At 35.5% G+C, this 16,526-nt stretch overlaps 2 protein-coding genes across 5 annotated transcripts in view; both read left to right on the top strand.

The window, feature by feature from the left end:
- LOC111374541 (protein RCC2-like) overlaps positions 1 to 3,527 on the top strand; it is a 14,968-nt gene extending 11,441 nt beyond the window's left edge. For all 4 annotated transcript variants that reach the window (XM_022997218.1, XM_022997219.1, XM_022997217.1 and 1 more), the window contains exons 13-17: positions 1,741 to 1,863; positions 2,031 to 2,084; positions 2,161 to 2,230; positions 2,636 to 2,669; positions 2,833 to 3,527. In XM_022997218.1, the coding sequence (XP_022852986.1) occupies positions 1,741 to 1,863; positions 2,031 to 2,084; positions 2,161 to 2,230; positions 2,636 to 2,669; positions 2,833 to 3,194 (643 nt within the window). In that variant the 3' untranslated portion in view covers positions 3,195 to 3,527. The remainder of the gene's footprint in view (positions 1 to 1,740; positions 1,864 to 2,030; positions 2,085 to 2,160; positions 2,231 to 2,635; positions 2,670 to 2,832) is intronic.
- Positions 3,528 to 4,561: 1,034 nt separating this feature from the next.
- Positions 4,562 to 11,735, top strand: LOC111374542 (protein IQ-DOMAIN 32-like). The gene is made up of 6 exons (XM_022997220.1): positions 4,562 to 4,792; positions 5,836 to 6,141; positions 6,228 to 6,461; positions 7,396 to 7,467; positions 7,580 to 9,962; positions 11,458 to 11,735. Exons 1-6 carry the CDS (start codon positions 4,709 to 4,711, stop codon positions 11,475 to 11,477), a joined length of 3,099 nt encoding a protein of 1,032 aa, XP_022852988.1. The 5' UTR covers positions 4,562 to 4,708; the 3' UTR covers positions 11,478 to 11,735.
- Positions 11,736 to 16,526: the final 4,791 nt, after the last annotated feature.

The raw sequence follows: 16,526 nt of genomic DNA on the forward strand, positions 1-16,526 counted from the left end.
GAGGTCCACATAGCAAGAAGACAATGAAGAATTCGGTGGAGATAAGATGCCTTGTTACCTAACAAAGAAAGTGGAAGACACCTGTCCAAGATAAGATTCCAAACTCTCCTATAAAAGGAGGCATGAAGGAAGAAGGAAGATATCTCGAAAAATCTATCTCTATTCTCTGAGAACATTTTAGAGAAAAATTTTCTTGTAATCTGTATACACTACTTGTATTCAGAAAAATATTAGAAAGCTTGAAGATAGGAAAGCGTGTAATAAGGTAATCACTTATGGAGTTCTAAACTTCATAAGGTGAGTACCAAAGGTATGTAAATATAGTTTGTAAGCATGTACAATTTCAGTTTATGAATATCAAAGTAAAGTTTGTTATGTTCAACAAAGTTTCCATAAAAGGATTTCGTTAAGCTTCTCATGATTCCTCGGCAGTACAGATAGAGATTTTAAAAGATTTTCAAAATATTGATTTTGAATGGATGTTAGCCATGCCAAAGTACCCGTCTTTGATGAATGGTTTAGGGGAAAATGGCAGTTTTCTAACAAAAAATTGTAGCACCTTGTGTGTGAGTTATCTTTTAAAATTTCGTTCCAAGTAGGAACTTGATTCTGAAAAGAGTTTGGATAGAGGTGAAAACAGAGACTCTGGATACTGTGAGATAGCGTCTGTGGAAACACGGCTAGTTCTCTAGAATGAGAAATGCAACCTTAATTGAAAAACTTTTTGCGGAAGCAGTTGTGAACCCAAATGATTTCAAAAACATTTTTAATCTTTACTTGATTCAGAAGATTGATTAAGTACATGCAAAGCATCTATAAGAGCATACTGGAGGGAAAACCTGTTTATTCCACTTGATTACTGTAAGTTATTTACTTATTTTTACATGTTTATGCTTTAATTATCTTTAATGAACAATTCACAAGCATCAACTTCTATTGTTAATAATGATAATAATCTCATTTTATTTTTAGATGAAGAAGATGTTTCTTTCTTGCTTAAATTAGATATAAAATCTGATGTTATATTCCCTATTGGTAAAGAAAAGATTGAAGAAATATATAAAGATATAGATTATAGTTGTAAGAATAATATAGGTTTTGATCCTGTAAGAACTCATAAAGAAATAAGGAAAGTAGAAGATATTATAACTAAACATACGGATATCCAAGAAGAAATTTCAGTAGGATTATTTAATGGATATATAACTAAGAAAGGTCAACCTATAATCTTTGAAGAATTATTAAAATATAAAGAATATTTAAAGGTGTTCAAAAGATTGAAAAATATAGATATAGGACCTGATTGACAATTCCTTAAAAATATAAGATAAATCTTGCAAATAATTTCATTAAGGGCAATATAGTACTTTTGATAAGAAAGGCTATTGTGAAAAATAAGAAGAATATACTAGCCATTTTTAAAGTTGTCCCAAACAGGAGTCAAGTTTTATATTTCGTGAAGAATATAGAAATTGAATTAGGCATGAACTTATGGAGAACTTTCCTTCAAATATCGACTTATGTGGATGGATATGAAATATTATATATACAATAATAAAAACTGTTTTAAAGTAAAATCTGTACCTTTTCTCCATAATGATACGCGCATAAGCATTATGATCTTTTGATTTCACATTGCTCAATATGAAGGTTTTCTTCATGCAAAAAAAATAAAATAAAATAAAATGAGCTTTTTATTTAATATGAAAATATATCACTAAGCTGACATTCTTCCAACAGCGGCTGGCATCTGCGCTGTATGGATTCGGGCAGTATGCACCACTTTGTTGGCGCTGATTTCTCGTGCATAAGCTGGGGTCATGCTCAATCTGGAGAACTAGGATATGGACCCAGTGGGCAAAAGTATGTGATGCTTTTAATAAATGAATTTCTTGTTATTAATCATATAGACGAATAAGCACATCCTCGTAAATTTATGCATCAATTTCACCATTTGCGTGTTTCATCGTTCCTTTTTTTTTTTTTTTAAAATTATCTTCTGGCCTTTGGCTTCTGTCTCTGCTTTGCAGATCTTCTGCAGCTCCTAAAAAAGTAGATATCTTAGAGGGAATGCATGTTATCAGGTTCGTATTATTATAAAACTGTATTATCTTGAGACTTGTTTCATCATAACTTATTTTAGGTCTTTTGTTATTACAGTGTTGCTTGTGGATTTGCCCATTCCATGGCGATTGTTGATAGAACCAATATTGCCGATCGACTTGAGCCGGTAAATTTTTCGGCACTAAACTTGTCTGATATCTTTAACCTGTAACTGACCCCAAAATTTGCAACCTTCCAATTCACGAAGCACTGAAAAATGGGTTTCAGTTTGCCTTTGTGGTCTATGTTATATTTGGTTAGAGTTCAGAATTGTTATGTGTGGACATCCACGTATTAGAGTTTTTTATGTGTGAATCAAATTTGTAATCTGTGAAATGAGTTTTCTCCAATGCAATCTGGTCAGCACAGTTTACCTCTCTGCACATGCACATATTTGATTTTATTTTAATCTTACCATTTTATTATTCGTGGTCATTTATAAATGGCTTGTTTTTGGATGCATGGCTGATGAGGTGCAGAAGGGTATCTGATTTTTATTTTTTTTTAATTTTTTTTCTAAATTTCTTGACAGCTTGAAATATTTGATGGCAAAGATGCTGGCAAAGGTATACTTGTATGATTGGCATTATGATTTTGAAAACGTCATGCGTTAATTTCATAATCTAGTCTTGACTAGTTAAGGATGTTCCGAGATTTTTTGCATCGATGTGACAAGGTGCAGTACTGCTGAATATCATACATAATAACGCTAATTTCTCTGTGCTGCAGTGAATGAAGAGCCCGAGAGTGGAACTTCTGTTCCTAAAAAATTTAACAAAAAGGGTTCTGTTAAAAAATTGGAAAACGCGAAAAAGAGGAAGAAAGTGGAAGATTCATCAGAGTCTGAAGACGACGAAGATAGTGAATATGACAGTGATGACAGTGAAGTACAACTGAATGGCAATGCAGAACACGGAAAGAAACGGGGTGGAAAGGCTTCAGGCAGAGGACGTGGCAAAAATGCTGGTAAATCAGCCACGGAAAATAAAGGCACTGGTCGGGGAAGGGGCCGCCCCCCATCAGCAGCTAAAAGCTCACAGTCTTCAGGGGAAAAAGGATCGGGTAAGAGAGGAAGGCCTAAGAAGACATGAGCTTTGGTTTTTCCTGGTCGACACGGGAATTTGGTCGTCCACCGAAGAAAGTATACTATGACTATTTCACAATTTTTCTGTTATGTTCTATGGGATGCACTCTAATCTTTCAAGAAAAATGTCATCCTTCATTTATTACATTGATTACGTGTATCTTGGAATGCTTGACTATGTTGTTTTACCCAAAGAAATGGGGTACCGTTTCTTCTGTGGGTTAATCTGTGGTTTATTAATCACTTCTCCGTTTTGTGCCAAGTAGTTGATTGTATGCCAATGATCAAGAAAGAAATTGATATTCACTGTATAAAATTTCATGCCATGATTGTGTTTCTAGCAATTCTCTACCAAACGGGGACTAATGTGATCTTTTCTTTGTATGAAAACCTTTTTATTCCTAATTGTTGACTTTTGGCAATGGAATAAATGGGGAGAAATCATCATTTACAGATGCCATTAGCAAAAAGTAGTCAACTACTCATCACTAATCACCTTTATATAACAATAACAAAGTCAATGTTCAGTAATGATGATGTTTAGACTTTAGTTGAGATGATAAGATTAAAATTGTGGATTTGGTCTATCCAAATGCATGTCATCAAAATTATTATTTAATTTTTTTTGGCAAAGTCTCTCAATACAATTTTGACAACTTTGACACATTACATCTTATTAAATAAAAAAATATCAAAGTACAATGAGTCGATGTATATAAAAAGTATTGATTTTTTCTAATATTTAGAAGACGTGATGTGCTTATATACCAAGAATGTATTAGAAAGACAATTTGTGAGAAACAATGGACTTGGATTCAATTGATTTTTACCTATACAAATCATCAAAAAATTTGCAACCGCGATCCCCAGATATTTTCACTTGAGCATTCAAATGCAAGTATGTATCTACTCGATAAAACAATATAAAATTTCGTCGAATATTTATATGACCTACACGTGATCACGCGATTAATCATTTCGCCAAATTCATTTTAATTTTTTCTAGGTTAAAGAAAATATTTTAGAATAAGTGACAATGTAATTGTCCGATATAATTTTTAACGATTTTCATCTAACGATAATTTTTTGTTTTTGTTTTTTTCCTTCTAAAATCCTTAAATATTTACCATTTCCAGAAATTGATGTATACTACTCTCTAGTTATGGAAAATTTCAATTAAATACCATAATTAAGTGAAAAATAATGTCACCTAATGACCATAGTTATAGAAAAACCCTATTGAAATGGTCATAATGTGGCCAAATGGCTTATTTTGCATAAGTAAAGGACTAAAAGATAAAAAGTCTGGAGTCAGGAACATGAGTAACGGCACTCCGTTGCGCTATATACTCGGAATCGAAACGCCAAAATGAGCTATATTTAAGGCACGTGTTGAGATCCGACTTCCCAAAATGCCCCCTTTTATCCGCTACAATTCCCAAGAAAGTGTCTTTAAACTGAAAATTCTCCATTAGGACTTGGAGCAACCAGACGAAGGTTCACACGCACAGATAATCCAAAATGGGAAGATCAGCTTCATCATGCTTCAAGATCATCACTTGTAGCTGTGATTCCGTCGATCATGACGATCTCCAAACCCCCGAAGTATAAATTCATACATACGCAATCATATTTATGTGTAAATATTACTGTATATACGTAATTCTGTTTTCCATTTGGTTTTTGACTTTTGTTTGAATAATTTGCGTTTTTTGCGGTTTTCAGCTTTCAATTTGAAATCGTGCTTTTATGTTCAAATGTTTATTTTGATATGCAAAGTTTTGAGATCATTAATGCATCTGGTTTGTGTCTTGTGTTTTGGATTGGCTGATTTGATTGCTCTTTCCCTTTGACCTCGAATCGTGATTCTTAAATTCGAGATAGGATCTGCATTTGTCATTTTATGCATGTATGTTGCAACCTAGTTCTCAAGTTCACTTTTCGGACATCATCAGCTGAATTATTATTGATAATTGCTCATGTTGCTGAATAATCAACGAATATTAATGCTGTAAATTAAATGCGAGCATTTGATCTAGAATTCAGCTATATCAGACGTGTTTCTCATTGCAGAATATCTGATACGTGTAAAAGTCCATGACATATTCGATATGTAGAGATAAAATAGGACCTGTAGATGGTGATAAGATAAATATGGTTACTATTCTTATTCAAACATCTTTATGGTGTGGAATGTTTTACTAGGGTTTCATTTGTTCTTTTCCGCCTTGTTGTAGCATAGTTTATAGAGAATGTCCGTGAAAGCCATTACATAAGACAATCATGTTGGCTATGTACTTTATTTATGCATGGAGCCCTATGCATTATGATTATGTAAACAATTCATTTCTTGAGGAAAACATAGTGCTTTTCTCCTTACATAGTATAACCCATTGTTATTCAATAGAGGATCTAATAATGCCCCCTAATGATCAATTCGTTATCTATGCATGTTTTTGTACTGTGTTATATGTCCATCTGATAAAAAAAATTATCATTCCTCGAAGCTCTCATAGAAGGCCAGATAAGTCGTAGATTAGTAATTTTTTTTTTTTTTTTAATTAATTTGAGATATGGAATTATGCAATAGGCTTTTTTGAAGTACATTGATTTCAATTTTCATTAATGTTATTTGATTCCACTTGCAGAACAAGGGTTCTAGTGACAGAAGTGGATGGGGCTTTCGAAAGAGATCTACTAGACATCGAGTGTTGAGCAACTCTGTTATCTCAGAAGCAACTTCCTCTGTAAACAAGGAAAACTCAGAATCTACGGCGGTTGACTTTCAAGAGCAGCATAGAATTGTTCCAGAAAAATCCTCGACAGATGGGAAAAGTGAGTTGTCAACTGAAGTAAACTCAAAATTATTAGATGCTGTAGTTGCAAGAGATGATGATGCTACCCTAGACGAGTTCACTGTCATTTTAATCCAGGCTGCCATTAGGGGATTTCTGGTATGTACTTTTACCAAGTTAAGTTTCAAACTTTATCAAGTACCGTAAGTACAGTTTTATGTATTATTTTCGTAATGCTATACCAGGCTCAAAGAGGTTTATTGAAGCTTAAGAATATAATCAAGTTACAAGCTGCCTTCAGAGGACACATAGTTCGAAAACATGCCACGGGAACACTTCGTTGTGCCCTAGCAATTATCAAAATGCAGGCACTTGTTCGAGGACGTCATGCCCGTCGACGTGTAGAAGGATCAAATGCTTTCGAGAAGCAAAGTGAAAATTGTGGGAATGCTTACCATGATTCGACAATCGTGGGCATGGTACTAGCTTGTTACCCTACATTCTCCCTTGCCTTGTTTCTTGTTATCTTCTCTCTAATTAGGATTGGAACCTCCTTATTTTGGCAGTTGCCTGATGTCAAATAATTTTAAAGGATTTGAGAGCTCTTGTCAATATGTTCCTGGAAAGGTCAATACTTTACACAGGGTGCTAAAAGATTCATTAATGTTTCTAGGCCCCTCTTTGGCCTCCATTTTCTATAACTCATTTTTCTTCACTCATTTTCAACCACATATGTCATGGGACCCTCGACTTTTCAATTACGTATTTCATCAACTTTTATCAAAATATACTAAAAATAAGATTTTTCGCTACAGCAAACAGGGACAAAATCTTTACATTTTAGCATTTTAAGTGCTTGATACTGACACGTACTCTGGAATTTATCCCCATTCTCCTTTCTCAACAAATAAGTGCATTATAAATGAATTTATGTTTGGAAAATTTCACTGCTGCCTCAATAGCAAGTTGATTCTGAACCTCTTAAAAGAAGCATGATCCCGAACCTTCCACTATAGTTTCACAATCAACTTTCAATGATGGAAATGTCCAATTCTATGTTTAATCGTCATGCTGTCCTCATACGTTCAACTGTTTGCACATGTTCAACTTTATAAAGCTAGATTATATTCCCCGAAATTTGAAGTGAGGCATCTTTCATGAGGGGGTTACGTGAGATATTGAAGGTTCCATCATTGGGGGACTGATTATGTAACAAGGGTTTGGGACCAACTTGCTCCTTTTTAAATTTTGAGGACCAACTTGCTAATGGAACAATATGTTTGGGACCAGTTTTTCATGTTTTGATTTCTTATTATATTGAGGAACCAAAGAGATTTTTTCATCTAGCATTTCTTTCTTTAATTTTTTTGCTGTCTGCGGTTTCTTTTGTCTGACACTAAATTTTATTTTCAGAGTAAAAATGAAGCCAATCGTAATGTCACCATTTCCATTGAGAAGCTACTTAGTAATGGATTTGCTCGACAGGTAAATGAACTGATATGTTTCTTTTGGTCAGAAATTATGTTGCATTCCACATACATACAATAGACATTGAACTTTTCTTGATCTTGATGTCGCTCCTGGATCTTAATGTAAGCTATTGGATTCAACACCAAGGACCAAACCTATAAACATCAAGTGTGATCCTTCAAAATCTGACTCGGCCTGGAAATGGTTGGAAATGTGGATGTCAGTTTCATTGATGAGCAACAATGAATCACAAGCATCAGGATTAGCTACAGAACAGCATGAGAGGGAAGAACTTGGTCATCCAGACAGGAAAGATGACATTGTAATTCCATCTGAATGTACTTCTGAGTCAGTAGGCTTCAAGTCTAGTGCAGAAGCCTCATCCGATGCAACTGAAAATGCTGACAACTTGGACTTACAGTCATGCAGATCAACAACACCTTCATTGAGTCAAAAAGTGGAGCTGCCTGAGCCCCAAAACTTTAATGAATCAAATATGACATGTAATGTAACTGATTCTTTATCTATTCCACTGAATGAAACAGATATGCTTCCGAAGGTGGAATCCAAATCTGACCCAGGTAAGCCTGAAAGAGAACCTGAGCAAGAAATACACCATGATGAAAAAAAGTTTTCCACCAAGCAACCTGAAACTGAGCTGTCTGATCTCTTTGATGAATCAAATACTACATACAATGTAAACAATTCTGCACCAATTCAGCTGAACCAAACAGACTTACTTGTGAAGGTGGAACTTGAATCTGACCCTGGCAAGGTTGAAAGAGAACATGAGCAAGATATACACCATAATGAGGAAAAAATTTCAACCAAGCGACCTGAAACTGAGCCACCTGAGCCCTTTGATGATTTAAATACCATATATAATGTTAACAATGCTTTACCTACTCCGCTGAACAAAACAGACTTGCTTGTGAAGATGGAACACGAATCTGACCCATTGAAGTCTGAAAGAGAACACGAGCAAGATATACAGCAGGACGAAGAAGAGTTTTCCACCAAGCAACCTGAAAATGAGCTGCCTGAGCCCTTTGATGAATCAAATACCACATATAATGCTAAAAATGCTTTACCTATTCAGCTGAACAAAACAGATTTGCTAGAGAAGGTGGAACCCGCATCTGACCCAGGGAAAACTGAAGGAGAACATGAGCAAGATATAAACCACGATGAAGAAAAGTTTTCCACCAACAAACCTGAAACTGAGCCGCCTGAGCCCTTTGGTGAATCAAACTCATATCATGTAACTGATTCTTCACATATTCAGCTGAATGGGACAGATTTGCTTGCGAAGGTGGAACCTGAATCTGACCCAGGTGAGGCTGAAAGAGAACATAAGCAATATATACACCATGATGAGGAAAAGTTCTCCACCGAGCAACCTGAAATGGAGGCAAAGAAGTTTTCATTTGGTTCAAGGAATACAAGTAATCCTTCTTATATTGATGCCCAGTTGAAATTTGAAGAACTGAGTTCTGCTGCCAGCACCCCTCAGTTAACCAGTTCTACTGGTCATGGTCCTGAAACTGAATACAACAGTGATAAGACTGATCAACAATTTGGATCCGGGGAGGTTGGCTTGCCTGAAAATTCTACTTACCAAGCTTCAACAGTTCAAGGTGGTACCCCTGGAAGTGGGACTGAACTTCTCACTGCTTCAAACCCTGATTCATCGGATAGGTCTGAGGTTGAGGCTGTTGAATATGAACCGAAGCAGAAGATATCTGATGAGACCGACTATCCCAAGAGCGAGGAGAATTTAGAAGTTGAAGCTAACGATAAGCCCAGCACGCCAGCAACTGATCTTCCATCTATCAATTCAGATCAGTTGGAATTAGATTGCGGTGTTAACTCTTCCTATGTTGAATGTGCTAGTTCAATCATTCCTCTAGATTCACCACAGGTAGAGAAGAAGCCAGATACAGATCCAAGCAAGATGCACCTGGAGCTGGGATCTGAGGTAAGCCATCCAGTATACAAGTCATCTGAAGCATCTCCCGAAAGTCATATAACTGTTTCTGAATCTCAAGCAACACCATCCACCCAAGTGTCTATAGAATTCAAGGAAATCAGAGGCAAGAAAACAGATTCCAATCGGAAAAGTAGGTATCCATCGGCTGGTAAAGGACCCCCTTCAAGTGATAATCATGATTCAGTTGCAAGATGTAGCTTGGAACAGTTACCTATGGAACATAAAACTGGAAAGCGCCGAAAATCCTTTGGTTCAGCAAGACCTGATCATGGGGATCGGGAACCTAGAGATAGTTGTAACTCTCTCCCAGGTTACATGCAAGCAACTGAATCTACAAGAGCCAAAGCTATTGCAAACAGATCCCCCAGATCAAGTCCAGATATGCAAGACAAGGATATTTACGTAAAAAAGAGGCAATCCCTTCCTGGCGGGAATGAACAGCAAGGATCGCCACATAGACAGTGGTCTATGTCCCAGGCACAACAAAATTCACCGGGAAATGGGATTCATTCTCCTCAAGGTATTATCTAAATTTCTGCCTGATGTTTCAAATTTGTTATCTTGCATATATACTTGCATATTTAATTTTATTGAGCTTAGTGCCATCATGCTTTAAATTCCTCTTCTTGCTTGATATGTCCCTGCATTAGTGATATGTCATTATACAGGGAAATACTGACGTCTAAATCCCCAAAAGCAGATGTATCAATATGAATCAACTTATTCTTGTAATTTATTATTAGGGTTTCAACTTACCCGTGCTTGTTTAGTTCATTTTATTTTACAAACTGAACTTCAAAAGGAAATGAATGAGACTTGCTGTCAGCATACAGTGGAAAATGGTGCAGAATAAAGTAAATGTGATACATATCATTTTCTAAGGTAAAACAAGAAAACAATCAGCCAATATCTTCCCTGAGCATTTTCTTACTGCTTGTGTACTGGGTGGGAGGAGGGTGTCTTCTTTACCTTTCATTCTAATGCATGAGGATCCTATATTATATCTCACAACATTATACAACATTCTCGGCACAGAAGATGAAGTGCTTATGTAATGAAGACGTTTTTTCCCCCCTTTCTTGATACTTCTCAGGTATTAAAACACATGATGAGTCACAAATTTTAGTTATCTTGTTCCGTCCGGAATTGCCCTTTTATTCCACTGACATGGGTCTGGTAATGGGAATGAATTGCAATCACAAGGGATGTCTGGGGGAATTAGGGCAAGCCCAACAGAAACCATTATGTTAGTCTAGGCTTATAAATATCACTAATTAAAAGAGAATTAGGGAGCTCAAAGAGACCAGTTACCTTCTTTTGTTCAAACCAAAAAGTTTTGGGAGCGAATTGGGTCTTTGCATTACCTCAAGTTATAATGGATGCATTGGTATTCTCTGTGTTATTTGGGTCCCAGGCGGGGTTGAGTCATTTGTTCAAATTCGTGAGGGGTTAATTATTAAAGGGGCCTTTGGGTAATTCTGCAATTATACAGTTATTTATCAGTATTACCATTTTTCAAGGAGTTAGGATGCGTGCCTACTGTTGCAGTGGTATGATATTGATTGTATCCATGAATACACTCCTTATTTCTTCTTTGTTCGCAATGCTGATGAGTTTGGACAATTGATCAATGAACTTGACATAAATCTCGTCACCTTCTTGAGGCCATGCATAATCCCTTTAATATATTGGGAATTCAATATTCGTATCATATCGTCCTGGCAACTTACTATACAAGGGATCTTATCAGTGGGGCAATTTTTGTGTGTTAAAGGCATGAGATCCTTTATACAGTTCTTCGTCACGTTGAAAATTTTGCAATGATGAGTGGACATAGCTTTTACATTTAGAGTCGACCATTATAAATCTGTGCGTGCTTTGCTTGTTTCGAATTTTGTTTTGCTTATTATTTGCTCTCGTAACTGGGATTAAGGCTTGTTCCTTCTGTACTTGAAATACCATATTTGCTTCTAAGTACTAATATTTGGCATGCTATGTTTGGATTCTCATTCCAGAAAGGAGGTGGCGGAGCTGAATGCAATCCTACAGAACAAATAGTATGTGAAAAGTCTTAAATAACCGTTTTATGCTATGGCTGATTTGTCTTTTTGATTACATTATTGGTTGTATTTTGTGTGAGGCTTGGTGTAAATTTCTGTGTGTAGTATTTGTTTCTTTATAATTATACGATATTAGATAGAAATAAAGAACAGAGCCATGAGAGGTGTGGGATGTTTGTTTGTTGCCAATTCGGCTTTATCTAATTAACATGCTACAAATATGTCTTTATTGCTATTGGTGCCAATTTCTCCTTGATTAGATGTCTCGATTGGGCCAGTTCGCTTACGCATGCAAGTGGAGGTCCTTGAAAAACCCTGCTTTTAGCGCATGTTGACCCTAATGCATTGGCGCACGGGCACCCAGTCCGAGCGAGAGACAAAAAAAATAATAAAAGAAAATTTTGCTCGAGAGTAAAAAGGGATAAAAAAGAGTACGAATGAATTATAGATTAGATTTACAATTGTATAATTAGCCCCTTTTTTTCGCATTATTTTCCCATTAAAATGAAAAATATGATCGTTATCCATCACATCAAGTTATCAAATTTGAATTTCTATCTTTTATGTCGGGTCCATAACGTCTATATTTTTCATTCTCATTTTTACAAAAATAAAAAACAAACACCCCCTTAATATTTGTTTTTGATTTTAAAATAGGCTGGAAATTGCCTAATTTCTATTCTAATCTAAATTAGATTGACATTGCATAGTTCCATATTTTAGATGACATTGTCAATTAGTTAATTTGTTTCCTCGTTTGGATTAAATTAACAACTGAATAATTTGTTTCATTAATACTTTGTTTAGATATGCCAATTCAAATTCCAAACCAAGGCATTTAGTTGCAGATAGATAAACTATTATTTGATTTGTAAAGAGATTTATATTCTGTCAATTTCATTTTCTGTAGAGTTTATGCTTGCGGAAATAGACGCTCTTTAGTCGCCAGATTGCTCATTGCTGTATATTTTTCTTTCTATTTTAATTCCAAATTTCATTCATTTGCAAAAAAACTGTTCAAAAATAAAATATCATAATTTTAATTCACTTCAAAGTTCAAACTAAATTATGAATTAACTGAAATATTTATGATGGAATATTACATGCAGAGTTGGTTTGATCAATTGCGGTATTACTAAATAAAAAAAGAGTAAAAAAAAAAAAAAATAGATATCCATTTTAAGGTCCACATTTCTTTAATTCATGTGAATCTACGAGCATTGGCTTTCGGAATCAAGATGTTGACCAAAGTATTCCATTAGCCCGATCGCCCAAGGACCCGTTTGAAGAGAGATATTTTCATGGCATCTGAAATTGAAAATTGTACAAATGAGAAAAATGACAACAAAAATAATTTTATTTTCACAGTTCCAAAATAAGGTCAAATATCTTTAACACGAAATTGGAGAACCATGTTTAAGAATAGTAGTGTCAATGGGTCGAGTTGACCAACTGTAGGATAATTTATTATCTTAAACCACCGGATCTTTCATGTTAAATCGTCAAGAAATATATAAATTATAGCGGAAGTATACCTGAATCAGACATGATTATTTGTAATAATTGAATCCTGCGGTATATCCTTCCAAATCTACATGCAGTCTGTAATTCTCTCTAGCGATGGAGACAAAATAGAATGAGCAAAAGATACGTGTGATTTGAGGACCATAACTGTATTTATATAGTGATGCCCTTTAACCTAATTCGGCCCATCATAAAATTAGGGAATTGGGCTCGATCTCTACACATTTATAAACCCATATTTTAATTGGATGATTCGAAACCTTATTAGATCACTTTAAATTGGGCCTAATCGAATTTGATAGCCTTTAATTTAACACACAATTATTCACACGTATAAGCCCATCTATTGATTAAAAAAATCCTTACAATCTCTCACTTGGACTATATGCGTCACCTTATAGTTGTGTATTAAACATAACCTTATAAGTACTCAGAATTCTGCTATCATTATTGAATGCGTCCCCAAACAATCACGTCTATCAATTATATCAACATATAATCAAAGCGGCTTTCGCTACTTTCATATAGCTAAACCCATCAATGGTCATGTATATCGATATAATCGAATGACATGAATCAAGCATGGATGTGTAGTATGAAAATTACATGTAATGTGATCTGTAACATGCCTATTTCCAACTAATCCACCTTAATACATTCATGAGATCATTTTAAACAAGTTCAGAGACAATAAATCAAATAAACCTTAAAATCGAAAATAACTTTATCAGTAAACCGTATCCAAAATGACAGTATATTTGTCTAATACAAAAATGCAAATTTCCACTGAAACTAAATATCTTCAAGAGACATTACACCCATATGAGCAGTGTGCTCATGAAAGACCTTGGGTATCGATTCCTTAGTGAGCGGATCAGCAGTCATGGAATTTGCCCCGATGTGCTCTATTGACACATGTCCACTCCTAACTCTTCTTTGATAGTCAGGAACTTGATCTCTATATGTTCAACTTTGTCAAGCTCCTATTGTTATTGGAATACAGCACTGCCGATTTATTGTCACAAAATATCTTGAGCGTTCAAAATTTCACAGCCATATTCCACGGTTTGATGCCTCACAGCATTGGATCTTCTACTATCTTGGCATCCCACGAAATCGGAATCAAAATAGCTCATGATCACCAACTGATCCGATCTTCTATATGTGAGCATATAATCTTTTGTTCTCTGTAAATACCGTATGACCCATTTGGCTGCTTTCTAATTATCAATTCTTGGGTCACTTATATACTTCCCTAGCATCCCAACAATGTACGCTATATTTGAACGCGTACAAACATGAGCATACATTAGACTCCCTATAGCTGAGGAATAAGGAATCTTCTGCATTTTTTTAATTTCCAAGTCATTTTTAGGGCACTGACTTAAACCGAACTTGTCTCATTTAGCCACAGGGGTGTCACCTAATTTACAATCTTGCATGACATATCTTTTAAGTACATTCTCGATATAGCTCTTTTGTGATAATCCAAGAATACGCCGAGAACGATCTTGGTGTATCTGAATTTCCAATACAAAAGAGGCATCACCAAGATCTTTGCTAGAAATCTCTTGGTTTCGTGCAATAAGCTAATATCGTTGTTGGCAAGCAATATGTCATCGACATATAATACTAGAAAAATATACTTGCTCCCACTGAACTTGTGGTATATACAATCATCGACCAAATTCATCTCAAAACCAAATGAGATGATCACTTGATGAAACTTGCAATACCATTGACTAGACGCCTGTTTGAGTCCATAGATTGATTTCTTTAATTTACAAATCATTTGCTTTGCATCGTCCGATACAAAGTTTTCTGATTGTACCATATAAATTGTTTCATCAAAGTCACAATTGAGAAATGCTGTCTTAGCTTCCATCTGATGTAACTCAAGATCGAAATGCGCTACTAATGTCATTATAGTTCTGAACGAGTTTTTCGAAAAAATTGGAGAGGAAGTCTCTTTATAATTGATACCTTCTTTCTGTGTAAAGCCCTTTGCGACAAGACGAGCCTTATAACTCTCTACATCACCTTTCGAATCCCTCTTGGCCTTAAATATCCATTTGTAACCAATGAATTTTGCACCTTCAGGCAATAGAACAAGGTCCCATACGTCATTGTCATTCATGGACTTTATCTCTTCATTCATGGCATCAAGTCACTTTTGAGAGTTAGAACTTTCCATGGCTTGACGAAAGTTGATTGGATCATCTTCCACCATTCCAATATCAACATCATATTTTTGGAGAAATACGATGTAAGCGTCCAAAATTGCACTTCTCCTCTCTCTAGTGAATCTTCTTAATGGCACTAGTTCTTGATTCTGTAGAGTTTGTTCTTCTGGAACAATTTGTTGATCTTAAGAGAGAGATATAACATTGTCTTGATCCGGAGTTGCTTCTTGAACAATGTCAGGGAAAGAAACCTGATCATTATTAATGACAATTGGAGGAATTTCAACATATTCATCCTCAAAAACAAAGCCTGTAACCTTTTTTTCTCCCGTAAACTCAACATCCTCAAAGAATCGAGCATTTCGTGTCCCGAAAATTGCTTTAGTTGTGGGATCATAAAAGTTGTAACCCCTGAATCTTTCAGAATATCCAATAAAGTAGCAACTGATGGTCCTTGCGTCCAGTTTCTTTTCATTTGGCTTATAGGGCCTTGTCTTAGCTGCACACCCCCAAATATGTATATGCTTCAAATTAGACTTCTTGCCCGTCCAAAGCTCATATGGGGTTTTATCATGGCCTTAGTTTGAACTCTGTTGAGTACATACGCTGCGATTTTTAATGCTTCACCTCAGAGAGATTCTGGTAATGTAGAATGACTAAATCATACTCTTTACCATGTCTTTAAACGTTTTGTTTCATCTCTCAGCAACACCATTCATAGTGAGCGAACCCGATATAGTGTACTATGGGACGATAACACATTCCTCTAGGAATTTAGCAAATGGTCTTGGACGCTGTTCACCTCAACCATCATATCTGCCATAGTATTTACCCCCACGGTCAGATTGACGCTTTTAGCCCCCGTTTGAGCCCCATTATTTCTCATTACATTAAATTAATTTTCTTTCTCTCCTACTTTTAACCACACAATTTTCAATAATACACGTAAATCAAAAACTTTTTAACCACTCATTTAAAAAAACACTATTCATCTAATTATAATTTACAAATAATGGGGCACAAACGAGGGCTTAATCATTTTGCTGAGTTGATTCTCAACTTAGGCTTTATAGTTTTTGAACACATCCAACGACTGTGATTTTTCATCAATATATATATGTAGCCATACCTTGAAAAGTCGTTTATGAACGTTATAAAATATTGTTGACCATTCCAAGAACTCGTAAGGAATGATCCACAAATATCCGAATGTGTAAGTTCTAAGACGTCCGAAGCCCTATTGGCTTAAAATCTCCTTTTATTGATTTGTTTTCCCTTTATACAGTTGACACATAGATCATAATCTGTGAAGTCAAG

This window comes from Olea europaea, unplaced genomic scaffold (genome assembly GCF_002742605.1).
Source record: "Olea europaea var. sylvestris unplaced genomic scaffold, O_europaea_v1 scaffold1259, whole genome shotgun sequence".
NCBI lineage: Eukaryota > Viridiplantae > Streptophyta > Magnoliopsida > Lamiales > Oleaceae > Olea > Olea europaea.

What these genes read in the sequence shown, in the direction of transcription:
- LOC111374542 (XM_022997220.1), top strand. Translation starts at nt 4,709, where the DNA reads ATGGGAAGATCAGCTTCATCATGCTTCAAGATCATCACTTGTAGCTGT. An exon ending in ACGATCTCCAAACCCCCGAA is followed by an intron (nt 4,793 to 5,835) that starts GTATAAATTCAT and finishes TTCCACTTGCAG; the next exon opens with AACAAGGGTTCTAGTGACAG. An exon ending in GTAATGGATTTGCTCGACAG is followed by an intron (nt 7,468 to 7,579) that starts GTAAATGAACTG and finishes TCTTAATGTAAG; the next exon opens with CTATTGGATTCAACACCAAG.